The sequence below is a fragment of the Salmo trutta genome, chromosome 13 (genome assembly GCF_901001165.1).
Source record: "Salmo trutta chromosome 13, fSalTru1.1, whole genome shotgun sequence".
Lineage (NCBI taxonomy): Eukaryota > Metazoa > Chordata > Actinopteri > Salmoniformes > Salmonidae > Salmo > Salmo trutta.
In genome coordinates, this window is record NC_042969.1 from 47,361,887 (window position 1) to 47,387,079 (window position 25,193).

The following is a 25,193-nucleotide window of genomic DNA, read 5'->3' on the forward strand; positions in this document are numbered from 1 at the left end:
GCCTCTGGGGAACTCGTGTCATGATGGCATCTTCACACCTGCAACCAGCAGGCAGCCATGCATGCAGCTCTGTATTTCACACCCTCACATAGCATGGAGGGAGAGACAGAGAACTGGGAACTAATTTCCCTCTACAGTACAAGGGCAAAATTACGTTCAAGACATTTCAACGATACAAAACATTTCAGGAGACCAACCAGAGTTTGAGTTTTAAAGAGTCTGAGTCATCTCAACAGCGTCAACCATCCTGTGCTCACACGAGAGAGGGCTGGATAAAAATGAAAAATGGAGCAACTGCAAAGTTAGGCTATTCCTAAGGGCAATAGCAAGAATTAAATCCATCAATCTGAATTATAATTCCCTCATATCCAGCTCATTATGCAAATGAGAATGCATACAGCTAAAGTTCCAGGAAACTGACATTATGGCCAGACAGTACAGTACTTCTGATGAACGGTTAACTTCAGAGGGAATTACAAAAACATGACACTGATTAGAGAGAGGGTGCCATATTCCATATTGTTACCCCTCTTGACTGAGGCTTCTCTTTGTGGCGTGTCTCTAATAAAAAGAAAAAAAACTCACTTAGCATGGGAATGTGGCGAGGTGCTCTGAATACAGAGATTGGGTGGGTGGGTGGGCTACGGCTGCTGCAGCTACACAACACGGCTATGTGATAAACCTCTGCATATACTGAGTAGTAAGCCTACAGCGGCCTCTTGCACTATAGTAATTAACCAATCCCTCGCTAGAGTAAGTCTGGACTTTGGATCCTGGATACCCATTTGGCTGGAATTATCAAACGCTTACATTGGACAATAGAAGTGTTGTTCACTGTGCTAGATACTATTTTTACTGCATTGAAATAGACATTATGAGAAATACAATATATACTGCTCAAAAAAATAAAGGGAACACTTAAACAACACAATGTAACTCCAAGTCAATCACACTTCTGTGAAATCAAACTGTCCACTTAGGAAGCAACACTGATTGACAATACATTTCACATGCTGTTGTGCAAATGGAATAAACAACAGGTGGAAATTATAGGCAATTAGCAAGACACCCCCAATAAAGGAGTGGTTCTGCAGGTGGTAACCACAAACCACATCTCAGTTCCTATGCTTCCTGGCTGATGTTTTGGTCACTTTTGAATGCTGGCGGTGCTTTCACTCTAGTGGTAGCATGAGACGGAGTCTACAACCCACACAAGTGGCTCAGGTAGTGCTGCTCATCCAGGATGGCACATCAATGCGAGCTGTGGCAAGGTTTGATATGTCTGTCAGCGTAGTGTCCAGAGCATGGAGGCGCTACCAGAAGACAGGCCAGTACATCAGGAGACGTGGAGGAGGCCGTAGGAGGGCAACAACCCAGCAGCAGGACCGCTACCTCCGCCTTTGTGCAAGGAGGAGCAGGAGGAGCACTGCCAGAGCCCTGCAAAATGACCTCCAGCAGGCCACAAATGTGCATGTGTCTGCTCAAACGGTTAGAAACAGACTCCATGAGGGTGGTATGAAGGCCCGACGTCCACAGGTGGGGGTTGGGCTTACAGCCCAACACCGTGCAGGACGTTTGGCATTTGCCAGAGAACACCAAGATTGGCAAATTCGCCACTGGCACCCTGTGCTCTTCACAGATGAAAGCAGGTTCACACTGAGCACATGTGACAGACGTGACAGAGCCTGGAGACGCCGTGGAGAACGTTCTTCTGCCTGCAACATCCTCCAGCATGACCGGTTTGGCGGTGGGTCAGTCATGGTGTGGGGTGGCATTTCTTTGGGGGGCCGCACAGCCCTCCATGTGCTCGCCAGAGGTAGCCTGACTGCAATTAGGTACCGAGATGAGATCCTCAGACCCCTTGTGAGACCATATGCTGGTGCGGTTGGCCCTGGGTTCCTCCTAATGCAAGACAATGATAGACCTCATGTGGCTGGAGTGTGTCAGCAGTTCCTGCAAGAGGAAGGAATTGATGCTATGGACTGGACCGCCCGTTCCCCAGACCTGAATCCAATTGAGCACATCTGGGACATCATGTCTCGCTCCATCCACCAACGCCACATTGCACCACAGACTGTCCAGGAGTTGGAGGATGCTTTAGTCCAGGTCTGGGAGGAGATCCCTCAGGAGACCATCCGCCACCTCATCAGGAGCATGCCCAGGCATTGTAGGGAGGCCATACAGGCACGTGGAGGCCACACACACTACTGAGCCTCATTTTGACTTGTTTTAAGGACATTACATCAAAGTTGGATCAGCCTGTAGTGTGGTTTTCCACTTTAATTTTGAGTGTGACTCCAAATCCAGACCTCCATGGGTTGATAAATTGGATTTCCATTGATTATTTTTGTGTGATTTTGTTGTCAGCACATTCAACTATGTAAAGAAAAAAGTATTTAATAAGATTATTTCATTCATTCAGATCTAGGATGTGTTATTTTAGTGTTCCCTTTATTTTTTTGAGCAGTGTATATCGGTTGAGATGTTTGAATAACCACTCCTTCCTCTTTCCCCCATAGATACAACATATGTAAGGTCCATAAGTCAAGTATTGAATTTCAAGTACAGATTCAACAAAAAAGACCAGAGCCTGTCGAAAGCCTCAAAGAAGGGCAGTGACTGGACGATGGGTAACAATAACAAACATTGAATATCTCTTTAAGGATGGTCAAGTTAATAATTATGTTGTGGATGATGTATTAAACCACCCAGACACAAAGATACAGTCGTCCTTCTGAACGGAGCTGCTGTACACCAGACACTGGGAGAGGAATTCACCTTTCAGCAGAATAATAACCTACAACACAAAGCCAGATCTACACTGGAGTGGCTTACCAAGAAGACAGTGAATGTTCCTGAGTGGCCAAGTTACAGTTTTGACTTAAATCTGCTTGAAAATCTATGGCAAGACTTGAAAATTGCTCTCTAGCCTTGATCCCCAACACCTTGACAGAGCTAAGCTGTTCCATTCACACACGAGCAACAGCGTCTGGTGCGCTCCAGAGTGCTTCCGCTAAGAGCTAATGACACAGAAAAAGCAAGCTTGTCACAGCAGCTACCGTCACAACAGTGGATGGATGAGTAATGCACTGCTTCAACGTCAGAAGGGGCAAGGAGGAGGACCAACAACATGGCAGCACAGTCAGGTGTACTCAGTCAAAGAAGTGTTGCATTCTGGGAGAAAGTGGGAGAGACGGGGGGGATGAATGATGAATCACAAATCCAGGACAGGGTGTTAAAAACAACGAGGGAAAAGCTCAGAAGAGCACCGTGTTCCAGTTGTGATGGGTAGATGTGTAATCTCTTAACAGCTGCTCAGGTTTTGAAGAGATTGGAAAGCCAAGTGAGAGCAGGACCTGGCGTCCGTACATTTCTCAGCTGACCGGCATCCAGACAGCCAAGCCAGGGGGAGCCTGCCCACTGAACATGGGAAATAACGACTCTCTCCCTCTCGCCCGATCAATCCTGCAACGTCTCAGCTCCAAACTTATTTTCCTGAAATTTAGTGCGGAAGTAAAGACGTACCCATACGCTACACAATTCAACACTACCTAGCATGCCCCAGGTCAATCAGCCATCAAAACGATGATACTAGTGTCAGCTAGGTGAGTCAAGTGTAGCCAAGCCTTTTCAGCTCAGACAAAAAACACCCGATACCTACTGAGTAACAGAATTTAAAAAATTACAGACCCAACTACTGCAGCGGACAATAGAAGTTGACAGCCAAAATGAATCTCGCCGTGGCACTCTCTCAAGAAGACAGATGTGTTTAGGCCTAGTCAATTTAACCCAGCCACTCTCCTGTAGTGTTTTCTTCTTAATATGCATGGCCTACATTTTTTTTTACCCCCTTTACAAATTGATGCCCCCCCCCTCCTCTGCCTGGCGGTTCTGTTCCTCCTCATTATTTGTAGTTGACCCAATTTCTCCAGGTTTGATCCACTCCTGCAGCTTGGTGGGTGGGTGAGGCTGACAAGCCAGCAGACAGGTTGGCATGGCTGCTTTCAATGTGTCTGGCCCACCACCCTGCCAGACTCAGAGTCCACAGGGCTGGGATGGATGGATCGTAGAAATAGACCTACTGGAACTGTAAGTCATTGACTTGTATAGGAACGTCCGTTTTAGTAATTCCAATTCTATGGGATGGACATGGACAGACAGACTAGATCTCCTCCCAGACAGCTAGCTAGTTGACACGGAGTCTGGGACAAAGCTGGATGGACACGGACTGAGAGCAGCAGGCTTATAAAAAGGACTTCTAAGCAGTGATAACAGATAGGTGGGTGAAGTGCTTTCTGGTGATTGGATAAAGAACTGTGGCTTCACAAAGCCACTAACAGACACAACTTGACAGCCAGCTACTCAGTCAAGTTGCACAAATGTAGCTTGGTGGATCTTTAGATTGATGTTAAGTGGAAGGAATGTCTGTTTATAATGGAAGAAAACTGAACATTATAATCCTGTTTACCTACGTCAGCTATTGTGCTGCTTGCTGGTGTCTGAAAATCTCAGTGATGATGTTGATGGCGAAAAGCATATAAATGCATTATATAACCATATTACTTTGTGCAATTAGCACAATAAGTGGGGCCAAAATGGTTCTGTAATACCTAGACATGATCCGCTGAGCAATCTAAGTATTCTCTGAAATGAGGTTACCCAAATGTACTGTCCACCCTTCAGTAGGCTCCTGTTGGAGTGCTGCACTGATGAACTATCAAGCCCAGTCTATTTCTATCATAATGGGCTTGTAGTGGGCTGATTGCAAGACAAGTCCTCCAGGTGCCACATAAGTCAATACTGCCCCAGAAAGAGTCCTGAGCCCTATGGGCTTCCCCATGGGCCCTGGTCAAAAGAAGTGCACTAAAAGCATGGAGGGAGGTGTCATTTGGGATGTGACCCTGGTCTCAATGCAGTCGCCTTTGTCCCATTCACTCGCCACTACTCTGCACCCTTCTTTATCAGTCGTGGTGAAAACAAAACGGCTGTTGTTAGAATCAACACCAGTATCAGGTCTGAGCTTGACCCTGGCATAACCCAGGCACAGGGAGAAGCAGAGTGTCAAACACAGTTTGTTTATTTAGTGCAGTATCGTTGCTTTGGACACACACACACACACACACACGTGATGACCATCCAAAATAAGGCATCAACCACTTGATGAGAATCATTGCCACATTTCCCTACTCCGACCCTCTGTAAACATGCATTACTCTGACTAGGCAAAAATCACACAAAACACACCCCCTAAGAAGTGAGTGTGTAAGAACAAAAAAAGACCTGTCACATACAGTGCCTTCAGAAAGTATTCATACCAATGTACTTTTCCCACATTTTGTTGTGTTACAGCCTGAATTTAAAATGTATTAAAACAAGATGGATTTTTATATTTTTTTTACACATTTTTGTCCCCAATTTCATGATATCCAAATGGTACTAGTTACAGTCTTGTCCCATCGTTGCAACTCCCGTACGGACTCAGGAGAGGCGAAGGTCGAGAGCCAAGCGTCTTCCAAAATACGACCCTGCTTCTTGACACACTGCTCTCTTAACCCGGAAGCCAGCCGCATCAATGTGTCGGAGGAAACACCGTACAACTGGTGACCGTGTCAGCGTACAAGCACCCGGCCTACCACAGGGGGTTGAATACATATGTAATCAAGATACAGTGCATTCGGAAAGTATTCAGACACCTTCCCTTTTTCCAAAATGTGTTACGTTACAGTCTTATTCTAAAATGGATTAAATTAATGTTTTCCTCAATCTAAAAGACAATACCCCTTAATGACAAAGCAAAAAAAAAATAAACTGAAATACCTTGTTTATATAAGTATTCAGACCCTTTGCTATGAAACTCGAAATTGATTTCAGGTGAATCCTGTTTTCATGGATCATTCTTGAGATGTTTCTACAACTTGGAGTCCACATGTGGTAAATTAAATTGATTGGACATGATTTGGAAAGGCACACACCTGTCTATAAGGTCCCACAGTTGACCAAGCAATGAGGTCGAAGAAATTGTCCGTAGAGCTCCAAGACAGGATTGTGTCAAGGCACAGATCTGGGGAAGGATACCAAAAAAGTTCTGCAGCATTGAATGTCCCCAAGAACACAGTGGCCTCCATCATTCTTAACTGGAAGAAGTTTGGAAACACCAAGACTCTTCCTAGAGCTGGCCGCCTGGCCAAAATGAGCAATCGGGGGAGAACGGCCTTGGTCAGGGAGGTGACCAAGAACCCGAAGGTCACTGACAGAGCTCCAGAGTTCCTCTGTGGAGATGGGAGAACCTTCCAGAAGGATAACCATTGGCATGGATAAGGCAGACAACTTTGTTGCGTGCCCTGCATCACTTCACTTTGTTCCACGGGTAAAGAAATGTCATCCTTCATGTGTCAAGCAAGCACTCCCTTTCCTCCCTCTACACAAAAAAATAAATAAATGAGAGAACCAGAAAACGCTGCTTATATAACCAAGATGGCTGGTGGCAACAGCGCTGGTTCTCATTGGAGCAGACCAGAGAGTCTGGTGTGTCTGTTACCTGGTGTGTCTCCTACCTCAATGGTACATCAAGATTGGTTCTATAAGTCCTAATAGGTTATTTCTAGGGCTTCTGGTTTTGCCCTCCTTTCATGACCAGACTCTTATTCATTCTTCACAGCTAGGCTATCTAGCGTTTTCATATCAATAACTGCTCCAGTCGAGTAGTAGAATCCCACCAATTGTTTGTCTTCCACTTTTTAAGGGGCAAAGGTTAACCAACCCACTCACCTTGTGCACACCCTCAAGCACACAGAACAGGAAAGTCACTGTACCCAGCTCTGCATTGCCTACAGTACAATGATGTGTCAAACATCTTGCAACACAACTCATCAATACAAAAATCACTTTACATAACCATTGGGAAATGGCTTGCCTCGGGAAGAAGGCCTGTCTGTGAGGTCCATGTACTGTACAAAAAACAAAATGTGCTTTGGGGTAAAATAGCATTCACATTTCACATCTTTACCTACATCATATGATATTATCTTAGGTTTAGATTCTGTCTTATTTGGTGGGTATATAGAACAGACAGGTAAGCCTGTAACAACTCTGTACAGATACAGACGGGTATTGAGGAAAGCCCGTTTTGACTGACCCCTGAACTGAAAATGGAGGTCAGACAAGCTCTATTAACCCGTGCCTCCTCCTCCTTGCCCTCTCCCTGCCCCAGTGGGTGCCATCCAAGTGGCACAACAACGTAAACAAGGGTATTTGGACAAACTACCAGCCTTGTTTAGTCAAAACATAAGACCAGGAAATCATCTCTAAATTCACTATCTACGTGGTTCACAATCATATATCATAGAATTCTAATTATATGGGTTTAACGCAATGCTTCTCACCTATCACAATCAATCTTCACTGAAAGTAGGCTTAGGGGCAAGACATGCAAATGGTGAGGAACTCAAGGGAACATTTAATGAAATCATCTCATTGTCTCTCAACAGGTGGAGGCATTCCTTTGTCCTACTACCTGTCCTTAGACAGAATGAAAGAAGCCTTCCTTTTTGATTAAGCAAAAGCCTATCAGGAACATACACTGAGTATATGAACACCTTCCTAATATTGAGTTGCACCCCCTTTTGCCCTCATAACAGCCTCAATTTGTTGGGGCATGAACTCTACAAGGTGTCGAAAGCAATCCAGAGGGATGCTGGCCCATGTTGACTCCAATGCTTCCCACAGTTGTGTCAAGTTGGTTGGATGTCCGTTGGGTGATGGACCACTCTTGATACACACCAGAAACTGTTGAGTGTGAAAAACCCAGAAGCGTTGCAGTTCTTGACACAAACCCGTGCGCCTGGTACCCACTGTCACAGGGGTTCCCAAACCTTTTCACTCAGGCCCTGCAATCCAGCATTGGGGAACATCCCGCACCCCTCCTTCATACGCGCCATATTTATTTCTATGGGCACAAGCACTGTTCATGACACAAACTGTTCACACCGCTCTTGTTGGAAGAGAGAAAATGTTGCTGGTTTAAAGCTATTTTGTCATTGGCTGCAGAGAACATTTTGCAGTTTTAAAGCAAGTGTTCTTGCAATTCTATACATTTTGCCATGTCTAATATGTATTCATGTGATATTTGAGTTATAAAACATTACTACAAAATCTATGGGCTAAAAAAACATAGCTAAAAAACATTAGCTGACATGGGCTAGTTGATCCGGACATTATCTAGCAGTTACAAATAGCTCTCTAATGTATGCAATGACTAACATGACAAGAGGAACTGATGATGCACTACCTAATTTGTAAATTGCACCTTGTACATTCTACTATTACAACTTTCAAGAGTAAGTTGAAAGCCGGACTTAGTTCCTTAATAAATAAATCCTCTTTATTAAGGGGGGCAGTATTTTCACGTCCGGATGAAAAGCGTGCCCAGAGTAAACTGCCTGCTACTCAGGCCCAGAAGCTAGGATATGCATATTATTAGTAGATTTGGATAGAAAACACTCTGAAGTTTCTAAAACTGTTTGAATGATGTCTGTGAGTATAACAGAACTCATATGGCAGGCAAAAACCTGAGAAAAATCCAACCAGGAAGTGGGAAATCTGAGGCTTGTAGTTTTTCAAGTGATTGCCTATCCAATATACAGTGTAAATGGGGTCATATTGCACTTCCTAAGGCTTCCACTAGATGTCAACAGTCTTTAGAACGTTGTTTCAGGCTTCTACTGTGAATGGGGAGAGAATAAGAGCTGTTGGAATCAGGTGTCTGGAAAAAAAGGCATGAGCTCAGTCACGCGCGCAGCCTTGGGAGCGAGCTGAGTTCCTCTTCATTCCTAAAGACAAAGGAATTGTCCGGTTGGAATTTTATTGAAGATTTACGATAAAAACATCCTAAAAATTGATTCTATACATCATTTGACATGTTTCTACAAACTGTAGTTAAACTTTGACTTTTCGTCTGGACTTAGTGCGCACGCGCCTTGTACATTTGGAATAGTGAGCCTAACTCGCAAACAAAATGGAGGTATTTGGACATAAAGATGAACTTTATCGAACAAAACAAACATTTATTGTGGAACTGGGATTCCTGGGAGTGCATTCCAATGAAGATCATCAAAGGTAAGTGTATATTTATAACGCTATTTCTGACTTCTGTTGACTCCACAACATGGCGGGTATCTGTATGGCTTGTTTTGGTGTCTGAGCACTGTACTCAGATTATTGCAAGGTGTGCTTTTGCCGTGAAGCTTTTTTGAAATCTGACACAGCGGTTGCATTAAGGAGAAGTGCATCTTTAATTCTGTGCATAACACTTGGATATTTTATCAAAGTTTATGATAAGTATTTCTGTAAATTGATGTGGCTCTCTGCAAAAATCACAGGAGGTTTTGGAGGCAAAACATTACTGAACATAACGCGCCAATGTAAACTGAGATTTTTGGATATAAATATGAACTTTATTGAACAAAACATACATGTATTGTTTAACATGAAGTCCTATGAGTGCCATCTGAAGAAGATCATCAAAGGTTAGTGATATATATTTCTGCTTTTTGTGACTCCTCTCTTTGGCTGGAAAATGGCTGAATGTTTTTTTGTGACTAGGTGCTGACCTAACATAATCGTTTGGTGTGCTTTCGCTGTAAAGCCTTTTTGAAATCGGACACTGTGGTTGGATTAACGAGAAGCTTATCTTTAAAATGGTGTATAATACTTGTATGTTGTCAAATCGATCCCGCTAAAGGGATTTGATCCGTAAGAAGTTTTTTAAAAAATGTAAAAGACCCCCACGCCCCCCCCTGCGGGCACGGCCCACAGTTTGGGATCCACTGCACTATCATACCCCGTTCAAAGGCACTTAAAGATGTTGTCTTGCCAATTCACCCTCAATGGCACACACAGACAATCCATATTTCAATTGTCTCAAGGCTTAAAAATACTTCTTTAACCCGTATCCTCCCCTTCATCTACACTGATTGCGGCATCAATATGGGATCATAGCTTTCAACTGGATTCACCTGGTCAGACTATGTAATGGAAAGAGCATTGTACACAGTGTATAGGCTACAGCATGCAAGTAGGCTACACACAATATAACTAACAGGAGAGGAGGTGACAACACATTACAAAAGAGCTTTATGCAAAAATTGTTCAACGTTGTCGGGTAAAAATTTGCTTGGTACGTCTGCGTCACTTACCGAAAATCTCTCCGTTCTTGGCAAACTCAGTCACCAAATAGAGCATGTTCTTGGTCTCCATTACCTGTGGAAGAGGGAAGGAAACAATGAGTAAGCAATAATCACACAGCAAAACAGATTAAGACCAACTTCAGCAATGACCTTGGAACTGTTAAGATGTAAATTCATCTGATAATCCTTGTGCATGGATTCCTGGAATAGTATTAGGCTGGCTGACGCGGGCCTACCGAGAACCGCAGAACAGTCTTGACAAAAGGATCATAAAGAACAAATGAATGAATGCAAACTTGCACTGGTCAGCAGGAGTAAATGTTGCAAATGTTACACAGTAAAGGCTTATACTGGATGCACACAACAACAACGTCATTATTTTTCGGAATTACAAAAATTACACAAATATGAGTGAATAGGAAGGATGTTCTGTTCCATGGTTGAACAGCTCCTCCATTCCCAGTAGAGTGCCAGCGGTGTGTGTGGGAGGACACCAGGGTCTACATCCCAAATGGCACCCTATTATGAAGCGCACTTCTTTTGACCAGGGCCCTATGGGAAGTAGTGCACTACATAGCGAATAGGGTGCCATTTGGGGCACATGCCCTGGTGTCCTCCCACACACACCGCTGGAACTATCAGTACAGAATTAGCCAAAGAAAACAAAGGGATGAAGAGAGCTAAATTGAGAGGGGAAAAGAGATGCATTAATGAATCAGATACATTCACATAGAAATCCCCCAAAGTGGTTATTTTATGTAAATTCCCATCTGGGCACACTAACCCGTTGCTCTGCACCCTTTCTGACCAATACGCCCCTGCCTCCATGACTTTATCAAAGAACCTGTAGGGATAATCAATGTGACTTTCCCCAGTGCTTTCCATAACATGCCGACCACATGGCACTAATCATCCAAATTCTGTCAGAGTACTCTGTCAATGATACAAATGGGGAAATTAGATGGATTGTTGTCCCATGTAAAGGACAACATTATAGCCTACAACTTCTCTGTGTTGTTGTGAATGCTTGATGGGGACAAATAGACAATATATTGATGAAGGTGGGGATGAGGAGTTTATTAGAAACAGTGAAGTGGGCGAAGAAAGAGCTGTGTGTGTGTGTGTGTGTGACACTGTGGAAAACTTGGGTCTGAGTCCACTGAGGGGGCATCCTGTGAAGCAAAGAGCCCATGGGGGGGGGGGGTGTTGGTTGTTTGGCGATGAGAGAGCGAGAAGAGAGCCGATGCCGAGCCTGCTGACCTCTGTTCATGAGGCCTGAAAGGAAATTACTAATTGACCCAAGCCGTTTGAATGGAAGAGCTGTTGGAAATAATGATACACAATGATTACACAGCAATGTCTGGACCCGAGCCATTAGCTTGTGTAATAACGAACTGCTATTCACATTTCCAATGACCAAAGTGACCTAACGTCTTATGTAATAAAGTGAAGTCTGGGGTGGGCTTTTCAGGTTGACTAGTAGGACCTTCTCTGATGATAGAGCTTGGCAGCTGAACATTGCTTTCCCCTTCTGCTATTAACACGAGAGGCTGAAACCTACAGTGCAATTTGGGTGGAATTCTGTCAAGCACCTTGACACGTTGCTTGAAGATGCAGAGGGTTGGTTGTTTAGTCATTAACTCCGTCAGACGTCAGTTCTGATATCTATGAAGGTCTAGGACTGTGAAGGCCAGGTAGATTGGAGATGTTTGCTCACCTATTAGAAAATATCCTGAATGACCGTAGGCGTTGCAAATTTATACAAAAAACAGTGGTGTAAAGGACTTAAGTAAAAATACTTTAAAGCACTACTTAAGTCCTTTTTTGGGGTGTCTGTACTTTACTATTTCTATTTTTTGACAACTTTTACTTCACTACATTCCTAAAGAAAAGGATGTACTTTTTACTCCATACATTTTCCCTGACATCCAAAAGTATTTGTTACATTTTGAATGCTTAGCAGGACAGAAAATGGTCCAATTCGCACACTTATCAAGAGAACATCCCTGGTCATCCCTACTGCCTCTGATCTGGCGGACTCACTAAACACAAATGCTTTGTTTTTAAATGTCGTCTGTGTGTTGGAGTGTGACCCTGGCTATCTGTAAAAAAATATGTTTTTATAATAACAAAAAATGAAATAACATTTTGCTTAATTATTATTCATACTTTTACTTTTGATACTTAACTATATTTTAGCAACTACATTTACTTTTGATACTTAAGCATATTTAGAATTTTACTCAAGTAGAACTTTACTGGGTGACTTTCCCTTTTACTTGAGTTATTTTCTATTAAGGTATCTGTACTTTTACTCAAGTATGAGAACTGAATTCCACCACTGACAAAACCCCAGAGGATCAAATAAAAAGGGAATGTATGTTGTATAGTGTTTCTTAAGAGCGGTTTACCTGGTACAACTTGATGATGTGCGGGTGGTCCAACATTTTCATGATCTGTACCTCCCGGTAGATCTTCTCCAGGTTCACAGCATCTAGTTGGCTCTTATCTATGATTTTAATGGCAACCTGTGGAACACAGAATACAGTGATGAGTCCCTGGACAAAACATTCAAAGGATTCCCTTGAGGTCTTTTTATGTAAAAGAAAAGTGATTTTTTTGTAGGCCTACATTTTTAAGTGTCGCTTAGACTGAGGCAGATAATTCTTACAGTAGTGAATGCATACATTTCACACATTTGTTTCTCGTACTGGTCCCCCGTGGGAATCGAACCCACAACCCTGGCGTTGCAAACACCATGCTCTACCAACTGAGTCACACGGGACCTTGCAAGGCAAGCACAAACAACAACAACAAAATTCCTCAAATGCTCTCCTTTGCACAAAAAAACTGTTTGCTGGAGGTAATCATAAACAGATTTTATATTCTGTCACCCACACTGGGTGAGAGGTAAGGGCGGCAAACACTAGCAGAAGCTGCTGGAAAACAGGCCATTTCTTCATCCTTGCGAGAGTTGATTAACAGTGTGTCCATGTCATGATAACATGCAATATGCCAAGTGTCTCTCTCATAGACAGTATTTCATCACCAGGACTTGAAGAGATCCAAATGTCTGCGAGCCAAGCTCAGGGAGTAAACAAAAGCGAGGGGAGGTCTTTAATCATTCCACTCTAATCTTACCCAACACAATGCTTGATTAGATACATAGCACTACACTAACGCTGCTCTCATCATCGTTATAAACAGCATTGATCACACCTACAGCGTCATTGCGCAAAATGGTACGCAGCATCATCTGGATATTTGTGCAACAAAAGTTCCACATTTACCTTCTGCAAACATTTCTGTCAAGCCATCCACACATACAATTTGATGCATACGTCCGATATATCCAATGATGTCAAGTAAGGTTGGGGGCATTCGTGAACTGAGGTCCAACTGATAGCAAGATCATAAATGAAAGAGACAAATGGAAAAAAATGGAACAATAGGAGATGGATAGTGGTGTAATCATTATTGCACACCATAGCAAACAGTTGCAAAATGTTTTGTAACAGAACACATTTAGCAATGAAAACAAGAGTTTCTGTTGGACAAATTCATGTTGGTCCCTTGCCATTTGCTTCTATTGGCTTCCGTTTTGTTCATACACCCTAGTTCTCCCATCATTATCCTACTGACTGATTGTTTTCACGCAACATGGATAGGCTAGGATTTCATCCCAAATGGCACAACATTTACAAAATAGGGCTCTGCTCAAAAGTATTGCACTATGGGCCCTGGTCAAAAGTAGTGTACTACATAGGGAATAGGGTGACATTTGGGACACAGACTGGATATGGAGGGTCTGGACAACATGAATGTCAAAGGGAGAGCAGCAGAGTAGACCTATGTTCAGTGGCTTCAGCAGCCTCACAACATAAAATACCGTGAGGGTCATTCTAAGTACTGTACTGTCTTGTCTCATGCTTATGACTCACGTTACATTCCATAATGGTCATCAATTTGTATTCATCTGTGGTAGAGGGTGTCACACAATATGTTATTCCTCGCTTGTTTCAACACGTAGCCGGGCTTATGTTGGTCTTTGAAATGACCCATGTGACTCGCTTGTTTAGCTGAGAAACGGTGCCACTGACTAGCTAAATAGATGCATATGCTATATTCAGAGGAATAGCACAGGACAGGACTCCAAGTTCCAGTGCCGAAATTGTTTCATTTTGCACCTTCGAGAGCTCTGTGAGCTCAAAGCTAATGAAGAAAGATGACCCATCTGTGTCTGTGTTACAAACAAGCACAGTCACAATGGTTACTAGTCCCCCTGTGTAATCGCAGTAGAATAGAAAGCTAATGGTGTTCCGGACATTGATGTTGCCAGTCAGGTGATTCAATCCAAACATGTCCTTCAAATGCAATTTTAACGAAACTATAAGATCTTATGATTTATGTTTATGCAGCTCTACTCGGCTCCATACACATCCTCAAAGAAAACATTTATCACACATTTTTGTCTTTCTTTTTTAAAAAGGTATGACATTGCATTGGCCTATTCCAGATCCTTCATTATTAGACCAACTGTTTTGCTTTAAGAGAAAAGACTGATGAGAGAGACTATCTAGCTACATCCCTCTCCTTACTGCAGGACAGCGGTGCTCTGCATTGGTCAGAAAGCAGGAACTAAGGATACACTGTGCCCTGTGATGTTGTGTTGCCAGCTTGCAGGGCAAACTCTCCCATTGAGCAGTAGACTATCAAGGTGACTACCAATATTACAAGTTATTTCTCGTGTAGGCTGCTATCTTACTCAAAATATAATCAAGTGGGATGGAACAAGTTGGCCACGTTAGCTACCGCAAGCGATATGTGATACAGCTAGCTGCCTGGGGAAGCAAAACAGTGGGAAGCACCTCGATACCACCTCGTTACGTTAGCCAATTGGCATATCACGGTGACATCCAGATGAATACCAATACTATAAGTAGGACTGTGACGATTATAGAATTTTGGGTAAAGATTAGGCCCAATTGTCATGCAAATGGAAACGGTTATTGTCGCATTTGTCATTTTTGTAGAACAATGTGTTTAAGCTTTGAATGCATCTTAGAAAAGTTGCTATGATATATACAATGAATAAATAACAGCTTTGGTGACACCGCTGTTTCAAAAACGAATGGTTTTGACCGCTTGGAACTTTAGGAAATGATGCTTCTCCTCCCAACCGTGCCATTCTGCTCGCAAAATTATTAACAACTTTATCCACTTCTTGTAAAAATCAATAAGTGTTATTGGGTAAACTAGATATACTAAATATAACGCCGAATCACTCCTTCTCCTGAAAAGAGTAGTAAGACGATTATGCCCAATAAATTGTTACGTTCACGGTTATTGTCCATAATTGTCGGTTACACGATAATCGTGCCAGCCCTAGCTACAAGTTATTTCTCCTCTGCCCATCCAAACAAACATCACTTTCTTTTACAAGTTTTAACTAGTGCCATGCTGCTATTGTTGCCAGCTAGCCAGCATAAACTAACTAGCTGGGAAGGGCTCATCAGGAGGACTGACTGAACCGAATCCATTCATCTCCTCTTGACACAACTGTGCAACATACATCAACAACTTGGGCACCAAGCGTGTCCGTATAGCCTCTCCCTAGTCCACCCTGTCTTCCATCCGTTTTCGTAAACAAGCGCTGTAACATGGGAACCCTAACCCTATAAAGGTGTGTAGTAGTTTAACCTTTTCTTTATTGTTAATTATTTCTTGCTGATATGAAAGATACCTTCTTATGTTTCCAAAACCATAGCGCAAGCGATGCATGTTAAGGTTTAGAGCAAGCGTCGTGGCTCAACAAAACTCCCCTGTAAGGAAGACACCTTGGTCAAATGACTCTTATGTGTAATGTAATGGAACTGAAAGTCATGATCAAGGGCTATTAGCGTCTGAATGGAGTATGTACACAGCAGCTTCACTGTGATTGTCCCAAGAGGTAACAAAATCACATTATTATTGGCTTATGTAACTAATGCAATGCACTAATGCCATGCTGCATGCCCTAGATATTTATGTGGTTGTTTACACCAGTCAAATTCCAATAATCAAAGCTAGATGACGAGTTGGTCATTTGAATCAATTTTCTTAGTACTCGGGCAAAAACCAAAACGCGTACCCAAGGTGGGCTCCAGGACCGAGTTTGAGAAACCCTGGTCTATGAGGTGGCTTGTTGATCACATTATACATAACATACAAACGTCACACAATTGTTACTGAGAGTAATGAAGCAATGTAATGATCCATGGTCAAATAAAGGCAGTGTATTGCACAACATTGAGGTTACAAAGTGATGGGATAATGATGTGTCTCATGAATCAGCTTCACGGTTAGGCTAACGTTAGCTACATCTAAAACTGGGTGACTCCCATTTTTACTAGTTAACCATAGTCGGACAGTTTTGATTAACAAGTTATATAATAGTTGGTACTAGTCTATTGCTTTCTTCATGTGTGGGACAAAAGCTTTGCAAAAAAAGAGACTACCGTGTTTGCAACAAAGCAAGCTACCTAGGTGTGAAATAGTCTAAACATGTCAATGTCAAATGTGAACAGAATGAGTTAACTACAGAATAAATGTGCAAATATAACTTTAGATAGCAAGCTAATTTATAGCTGCAAAACAGGGGGTAAGTAACTAACGTTGGCTTGTTAGTTAAAAGGCAAGGTTAGTGTCCTTTGCAAGAGAATCACACGCTTAGGCTTACTGTAGCTCACGGTTACCTAACATGCTAGCCAGCTAGCTAGTTTGCTCAGTACTCACCTCGGTCTTGGTAATGCGATGTCTAGCCAGCTTCACAACGGCGAAATTACCCTTCCCCAGAGTACGTTCGATATCGTAAAAGCCCACTCGGACAGGACCCCGGAACATCGCTTTTTGGTGATTGTCAGCCATGACCATGCTGTATTAAATGTGGTTTGGGGTGAGGAGGTTAGGGCTCGCAACTTTAGCCTACAGATATCGAGGAAGGGAAAACAAACCGCCCGCTAAAATGTGTCTATTCAAAATAGACAAAGTACAATTCTCGGTCGCCCTGCCAGTTTGAACGTTAACGACCCTTCAGAACAACGGGACGACAGATGACATTTACGAGTGCCACAGGCTGTCACACCACGTCCTCCAATACAATAAGGCTATAATATTTCAGCTAGCTATCTCTATTAACTAAAGTACACGAGTTGACTTGCAGGAGGCATCATATTCTCTCGTTGACGTACATTGACGTCAGAGCCATGGGGTATTTGTACAGGGGGCGGGCCTCTGAAGCTGTTCCACGCTTCAGTGCCAATTCATTTCCAAGGCAACCGGACCCACCTCTAACGTCAACCGGTTACATTGCTATTCTGAAATCTGTTAGCTCGCCGCCATGAGTGGATAGTTGACTTTGAAGTTTGGCCTGCAAGTGCACACATAAAGATTTTGTTACTCAGGGTCAAAGTGCAGGGACTGGACTGTGCGCATTATTTATGTACATGTATACTAGCAAATTACTCTCTGCATGCAAGTTGTTTTGATATGTAAAGTTGTGTGTGCAGCTGGGCTCTGACTATGGAATATATGCATGTTTATGCACAAAGCGAATTATGCATGCAAGTGATGCAACCACAAATACATCTCAGTACCAGAGGCGTCACTACAGACCCTGGTTCGATTCCAGGCTGTATCACAAACGTTGATTGGGAGTCCCATAGGGCGGCGCACAATTGGCCCAGCGTCCGGGTTAGGGTTTGGCCGGGGTAGGCCGTCATTGTAAATAAGAATTTGCCTAGTTAAATAAAGGTTAAATAAAGATGCTTGCCAGGTTTCCCAGCTATGCACAAAACGGCAAACATTCATTTGGATTTTGCTGGATGGTGTGTGTTCTGCAAATCAGGTTTGTACATTTTGGATACAGGTTATTATGCCGAATCAATTGGTTTGAGACTAATAAAATAATATAACAGAATATGAGCAAATTATCATCATTTTTTTAACATACCCGTTGCACATCTAGCGATCAACATAGAATTTGAGTTAAGGTGCTGGAGTTCGAGACCAATGGAAAGACAATTAAAAGATGACATGAAACAGCTCCACCTGCTGGTTAAACAAACAATATGGAAGCCATAAGTTAGTACTGTTTGCAATAGTACAGTGAAGTAAGCTATATCTTACCAAAGGTTTTATGACTTAGAAATTGTCTATTTTTCTGTCTTCTTGTACACAAAAACACAATAAAGTCACATTCAAGTAAAACAAACAAAATAAAAACACTTCTGCATGTCATTCATAGGCTTTATTTGTAGCCAGAGCAGTGTGTGCGATATTTGATAGGCCTACATGTCCAGCAAGTACATGTTTTGTTAATTAACCTATCGTGACAGCCTTACATGGAAAACTGTTGAGCGCAGCACCCCAAAAGCCTCTGCTGTCACTGCTAGATTTCCTGGATGTGCGAGTTCCCAGATGTGCTTTCGGCATTTCCTGTCCGACATCCTTCAAGAACACTCAGCTTTAGCTCGTGACTACTTTTTCACAACACTCTAGTCAGCCCCACTTGAATATACAATGTACGCAAAACGTGTATTTTCTTGATTTTCTTCACAACATTGTGATAAATACAAGTTTATAACAAATGCTACACTCTGTTATTCAACCTGGACTTTGGTGTAGCCATGAAAAGGCACAATAAAGACTATATCCAGCCAGCTCAAACTGGTGTCATAACAGTGGAGGCTTTGGTAAACATCATTGGAAGGATCATCTCTCGCAGACCATTGCTCAGCGGTATCGTGGGGTCAGACTTCTGTCATTCGAGTTTCCGAAGACATTGTCCTTTGCACTGACATCAGCCTCCACACAGGAAGCCTCAAATGGGTCTTCTTTGTACGGTTAATGGGCGTACCCTAAAGCAAACACTTTATAATACCACACAGGATCTGTCCGTCCTGTCTCGCGTCACATGATGCCATACAACCCACCAGCAGGATATATGAAAGATGAATGGAGACACCAACAGTCAGATGCCCAGATGGCTCAATGGACATGTGGTATAGAGAGAGGCACTGCAGGACAGCAACATTATTCATAGATCTCATTCTCCACCCATCCAGTCTCATTGAGATAGTGTCGACCCTGGTCTTGGCAGGCCTCATAGATGCCATTGGTCACAAATCCACTCTCTGTCACAGTGTCCTTGTTTGAAACATTCTCATAATCATCACACTGGGTATGAAGAGAAGAGGCACAGAAGGACATCTTCTTGATTGATTCAGGTGCCATGCTCTCCAGATCGGCTGGTTGAAGCTTGGTGATGTCCCGGTAGGCATAGGGTCCTTGGATGTTGCAGGCCGCTGTGGACATTGTACCCCATTGCTCTTGCTTAGGGTAGCTGTCTGTTTGAGACTGTCTCCTGCATAAAGACAGTTACAGAGGCATGTAGTGAGCCACACACACCTCCAGCATTGCCTACTTCAAATACGGCATTCAAAACCACCTCAAAACAAAACATCTCTTAAGGCCATCTTATGCTCTGTGATGTCTGATGTTGATTATGTTTCCAAGCCCTCTTGTGAGCTTCCTCTGTTTTGCCCCTCTTATGTCATTTTTTGAACTTAGAGATTTTTTACACACTTTTAAATAATGTTAGGTGCCCTTGAAAGGTGCCTATCGTACAAAATGTATTATTGCATGTTATTATTTAACGTAGCAAACAAGTATTACCTTGTGGCTGCCCGTTTATAGCAGAAGAGTCCTGTAGCCACAAGCAGCAGCAGTAGAACAGGGATAGTGGCAAATAGAATGTAGGAGACATACAGGGCATTATCTGAAAGAGTTACTGCAGGGAGAAAAGAACACCAGAGGTAAGATAATCCCAGATTACTCACTCATTGTCAATGACAAGGAGCTGACATGATAGCACAAACAGATCTGGGACCAGGCTAATGGCAGTAAATTGGCACCTCACTATGAATACTTTTGGAAAAGACGTTGGAAAATAAATGAGGAGATTACTTATTGCATTTGGGACACAATGTACAAGGATCAAACTCGATAGACATGAAGAGTGCAGATTTTTTACCTGATGATTCAGACAGTCCTATTTTTGTTTTCTCATCACTCACTGCAGCTGACGGGAGGTTTGGCATTAGAGATATAATTGGGGCAACTGGAAAACAGATCATGAACAAAACTTGTAAATAGACAGACACTGTAACAAAACTTGGAAATAGACAGACACTAAGTTCGTATGATATCTTTCTGAGATGAAAGATTGAGCATGTGTGACGCAGAAATGGGTAGACTAGTATATTATGACTAATATGCAAATTAGCAGCCTACTAGAAATAAACTCCTAGGGTTTCAAGCAGCATCACTGGTAATCTATAATTGTACTATAGCCTACTGTATTTGTCATGCATTGCCTCTATTATCTGGGAAGAGGATGAATTGAATGGGACTCTGATAAAGTTTTTCTATTTTACTCTCTTCTATTCTATTCTATTGTGGTTCATAAATCTTGACCACTAGATGTCATCCTATACATAGACACTTCGGGCGATTGAGACTGGTGACGTCATAATAATGTTCTAGCTGTTGATCTCAGTATCAACAAATGACTAATCCCAAGGATTCACATATTTGACCTTAACAAAATCTAAATGTTTCTGTTAAAAATGTCAAAACAATGTTTATAAATAGCACTTTTATGTAAGCATAACTTAGTGAAATCATCACTTACTGTAGGACCCAGCCAGGCCTAATTGCTGAACATTAAAGAAGGTAAGGGGAAGATATAATTCACTAAATTGATGGACAAAAATAACCGTTAGATCCTTTTTTATGCAGACCTTTACCTATATTGAATGGACTCAATCACTGGTCTATGTGTTACGGTAAATGTGTAAAATCAGACCGTCACACTGGTAGGCTAAATGTGTGGAAATGTATAGATTTCCTGATTTTACACATTTACCGTAACATATGCACCAACCATATGTTTTGTGGTCCAATGGACTCTAAATATCAGAGTCATAATGTTTTTTAGCTGCAGGAGTGGGTTTACCTGTGTATATTGAATTCCACGCCACAGTAAACACTGGCAACTTTTCTGTAAGAGAGAGAAAGAGACAATCATCAGCTGCAAATTAATATGGACTATATTGATTCTGAATAATCTTTTTCTCTGGTTCCTTGTTGATAAGCTGGTATTCAATCAAAATCATACCATACAATATTATCTCCTTCAACAGAGATAAACTACAGGATTGAGATTGGATAAATGTAATGTAACATGGGTCATATTCATTAGTGCACACTGTTGCAAACCATAACAAAACGTTTAGTCAACAGAAACTAGAGATTATTATTGGACAAATTCAGGTAGTCCCTCCCTTTTTCGGTACCTTTCCTTCCATTTGCTGTCTATTGAATACAACCCTGGTTTAATCTGTTCATGTCTAAATATGGACACTATCAAGGACACCGGGGCCATGTTCAGAAGGGCACAATGTTGTGGAACATTCAGATAGAAAAACATGATGTAGAACAAATATAACTCTCTGACATGTAGAATAATGAATCATGTCAGCTCTATTCATGACATTTCTATCTGCAATGTTCCACAGCGTTTGCCTACTCCAGGGTACAGTTCACCTTCAGAGTACTTGCAGACGAAGTTGTTCTTGGTGTTGCAGTTTTCATCGTTCCACTGGAACATGAAGCGCCCGCCTTCGTCAGGGGGGGCAGAGGGCTGGTGGTACAGCACCACACACATCTCGTTGCCACACGATGGCTCGTCCCAATGCCAGTTTCTGCAATGAGCGTGTTTTCCATAGGTCAACAACCCTATCAGAGATCCTCTGATAGTCAACTGCATGCTTCTAAAAATGGACGCTCATCCTACTGATACCCAGTTCTGGGGAGTAGTGAACTACATGTAGTTCTGCTAGGAATTTAACTACATTTTGCAGTAGCTTAGTGGCATTTGAACTAAATTCAAATCAAAGTAGAGTTTTCAGTAGTAAATAACTTTTTTTGCCATGTAGTGGTGTAGCTAACTACTGGAACTGCACACTATTCTTTTTTGCAAAATAAAATAAAATATGGGTGAAATAGGCAATAATTTCCTTTCTTTTTCAGCCTCAGGCCTGCCTAATTCTCACTTGAAAGATTTATTTTGTGATTAATAGGATAAATGACACATTCTGTTAAAATCTGACTACAGTGATCTGTTATTGCAATTTGTCATCTTGTGACACTTCGGATTTGCATATGATCATTTTTCATGATTGTTAACATTTTACAGATAAAATAGCAATGACCCTCAAAGCATGTAGACCCCAACATATGTTAATCCACGATGCTCTTTGATGACTCTCAGACTATTGTGAGTCATGTGAGATATCTCTACGGCCCTGTATTTCCTGTGGTGTGCGTGGCAACAGCTGCAGGGATCTCCTAGACTTTTTGCTACAGGGATCTCCTAGACTTGAAACCAAAGTAAAACACAAGGACACCTGAATCTGGCCTTGCTGCCATCCAGCCAGTAGTACTGTGAAGGGCAGCCTATGGTAGTCACCCGGTGGCGTGGGCTTCTGTGCAGCCCGATCCAAAAGTCCCCATCAGTGGCCTGCAACTGCTGGATGAACCTCTCGACCAGGTGCTGCTCATTGTCAGTCTCTATACTGAGGATCTCCCCCCCATCCGTTCTGCAGGCCTGGCTGGCGTCATTGAAGGTCACCCTCCGCCGTGGGTCCTGGAAGTAGTTGATCCTGTAGCAAGGTCGCTCTGTGCCACGTCGACAGATCCTCTGGCCTACAGTGCATCGCATTGGAAAATAAGAAATTGCAAATCAAGAATGCAAATCAAATTGCTAATTCAATTGCAAAATTGGAAATCTAAGCATGGCTAATCAAGAATGGCAAATCAGAATGGTAATTCATTGGAATAATGTTGCAAGTTGATATGCAAGCTGTGAGGACATATGGCACACATATTAGCCTACATTAATTACATGATAATAGGCCTATGTGCAAGATCTCTTGATTTTGTGTTGGCCTATTGCCATAAACTTAAGAAATGTTTTATTGTTTTTCATAAGCGCTTGCATGTAACACTATGAATAGGCTGCATGTTATTATTTATTTATTATTACTCTCTTATTTTCTTTATTATTAGGGCCTTTATTAATAATGTTGCAAACCACAGTGATTAAGCTTTCAAGTAATATGGCCCACCTTGATTTTGCGCGTTGATTTTTGCACCACCTTTAGGCCATTGAATACTACATTGGTCTTGTAAATCTGTAGCCTACTTGGGAGCACAATAGCCCATCTCAAAACGAATCATATTTTTTCCGACACACAAACCAAAACAAAAAGCCTGCCCTGGGCAATGTAAAGGCCTATTGAAGTGAAATTTCGCAGTGACTGTTTTTTCCATGTAGCCTACTAAAGCACCCGACTTTGAGCGACGTTTGAAGTTTCTATTTAAACATTTTAGTGGTCCAAAATCTTTCTTCTTTCGTTGGGCAATAAATAAACATATATTTTTTTCGCACAATCAACAGGGCGCAATATTTTCATGCATTAGATAACTTTGGTTAATCATACCGTTGCTTTTTTGACAACGGGCTTTGACAAGTTTGACATTTTTCCCCTGTAAACACTCACCATTGAGTTCAAATTGGGTGAATCCTGGTTGGCAGAAAACGGCGAGAACAATCCCGAGCAGTTTAATAAAATCCATTTCTTCATCTTCATTAAAGCGTTCGCGTGAATTCGAGCAAATCCTTGGCTGCTCGTCAAAGCCTGAGAGAGGGAAACAATCGGATATGGTCACATCAGAATTAGGTCGAAGTGTTTTTGTAGGATCCGGTTTTTAAACCCCTCTTACTGCGGATGGCCTTTGATTTTGTGTAAATCCATCCAAGATAAAAGGAGGAATGCTTCTCATATCTTGCTATGTTTTTTTGCACTCATATAAAGGCATCGCGACATTAGGCTACTCCATGCTGTACCCACACAATAATCAAAGTCACATATATTTGAAAAGAATGGGAGAGAGACTGGAATGAATGGATGTCTTTGTATTGTATGCTATACTGAGTGAGAGAAACATAGATAGGATTGAACAAGTGTATAGTAAATATTTTCAATTTCACATATATACACGCGCCCACGCATGTGCACACGCAAACACACACACACACACACACACACACACACACACACACACACACACACACACACACACACACACACACACACACACACACACACACACACACACACACACACACACTACTTTAATTGAATATCAATCAATCAATATGCAAATGTTCCTGCTATTGTAGCATAGATCTACTGTGTGCCAGGGGAAAGATCTGACAACTGGGGTGGGAAATAAGAAATATTTGATAGAAAAATGTGTAGTTAATTATGTAAAGGTAAAGCATTAATCTGGGTATTGTGTTCTTCCACTTGAGGAAATGATGAAATTCAAGGGCCAGGTGGTGGGTGCATATTTAGCAAGGACTTTGCAGTCACTTTACTTTGTGGACTGCCCTGCAAAGATCCATTGTACTGTAGCTACTATATTTGTTGCTCACTTTACTGTTTGCTCTAGTGGTTGGTGAGCCATGGAAAACTTTGGTGAGACTTTGGGAAATGTTCAAGTGTTGTAGGCAGCAAACTCCAGACATCGCAAGAAAGTGGTGAGCATTTTTTTTTGTGAGGTTACTATGTGATGACCAATATATGTCACGTCCTGACCAGTATAAGGGTTATTTTGTTATTGTAGTTTGGTCAGGACGTAGCAGAGGGTATTTGTTTTATGTGGTTCGGGGTGGTGATATATTTAGTAGGGCGTTTGATTTATTATTTACGGATTTTGGTTTATGTTCTATGTTTTGTACTTCTATGTTCTTTCTGGGTTGGTGTATTTCTATGTGTAGGTTAATGGGGGGTTGGACTCTCAATTGGAGGCAGGTGCTTTCTCGTTGCCTCTGATTGAGAG

The 25,193-nt window shown here is 42.1% G+C and overlaps 2 protein-coding genes across 2 annotated transcripts in view; both read right to left on the reverse strand.

The window, feature by feature from the left end:
- The window catches only part of LOC115205878 (serine/threonine-protein kinase SIK2), a 69,690-nt gene extending 52,274 nt beyond the window's left edge, over window positions 1-17,416 (reverse strand). Inside the window, exons 1-3 of the mRNA XM_029772280.1 lie at window positions 16,959-17,416; window positions 12,596-12,712; window positions 10,194-10,257 (exon numbers count right to left, since the gene is read on the reverse strand). Of these exons, the coding sequence (XP_029628140.1) occupies window positions 10,194-10,257; window positions 12,596-12,712; window positions 16,959-17,096 (319 nt within the window). The 5' untranslated portion in view covers window positions 17,097-17,416. The remainder of the gene's footprint in view (window positions 1-10,193; window positions 10,258-12,595; window positions 12,713-16,958) is intronic.
- Window positions 17,417-18,452: 1,036 nt separating this feature from the next.
- Window positions 18,453-24,131, reverse strand: LOC115205879 (layilin). The gene is made up of 7 exons (XM_029772281.1): window positions 23,849-24,131; window positions 22,694-22,991; window positions 21,831-21,988; window positions 21,241-21,285; window positions 20,257-20,343; window positions 19,899-20,013; window positions 18,453-19,587 (listed from the first exon to the last, which is right to left on the reverse strand). The coding sequence occupies exons 1-7, from the start codon at window positions 23,922-23,924 to the stop codon at window positions 19,257-19,259; spliced, it is 1,110 nt and encodes a 369-aa protein (XP_029628141.1). The 5' UTR covers window positions 23,925-24,131; the 3' UTR covers window positions 18,453-19,256.
- Between the last annotated feature and the right edge of the window lie 1,062 nt (window positions 24,132-25,193).

Bases quoted from the DNA above. Each gene is read 5' to 3' on its own strand.
- LOC115205879 (XM_029772281.1), bottom strand. From the start codon at position 23,924: ATGGATTTTATTAAACTGCTCGGGATTGTTCTCGCCGTTTTCTGCCAA. The intron at 21,286-21,830 runs GTGAACTGTACC...TCTCTCTTACAG, and splicing joins CGTCTGCAAGTACTCTGAAG to AAAAGTTGCCAGTGTTTACT. The intron at 20,014-20,256 runs GTAAAAAATCTG...TTCTCCCTGCAG, and splicing joins AGGACTGTCTGAATCATCAG to TAACTCTTTCAGATAATGCC.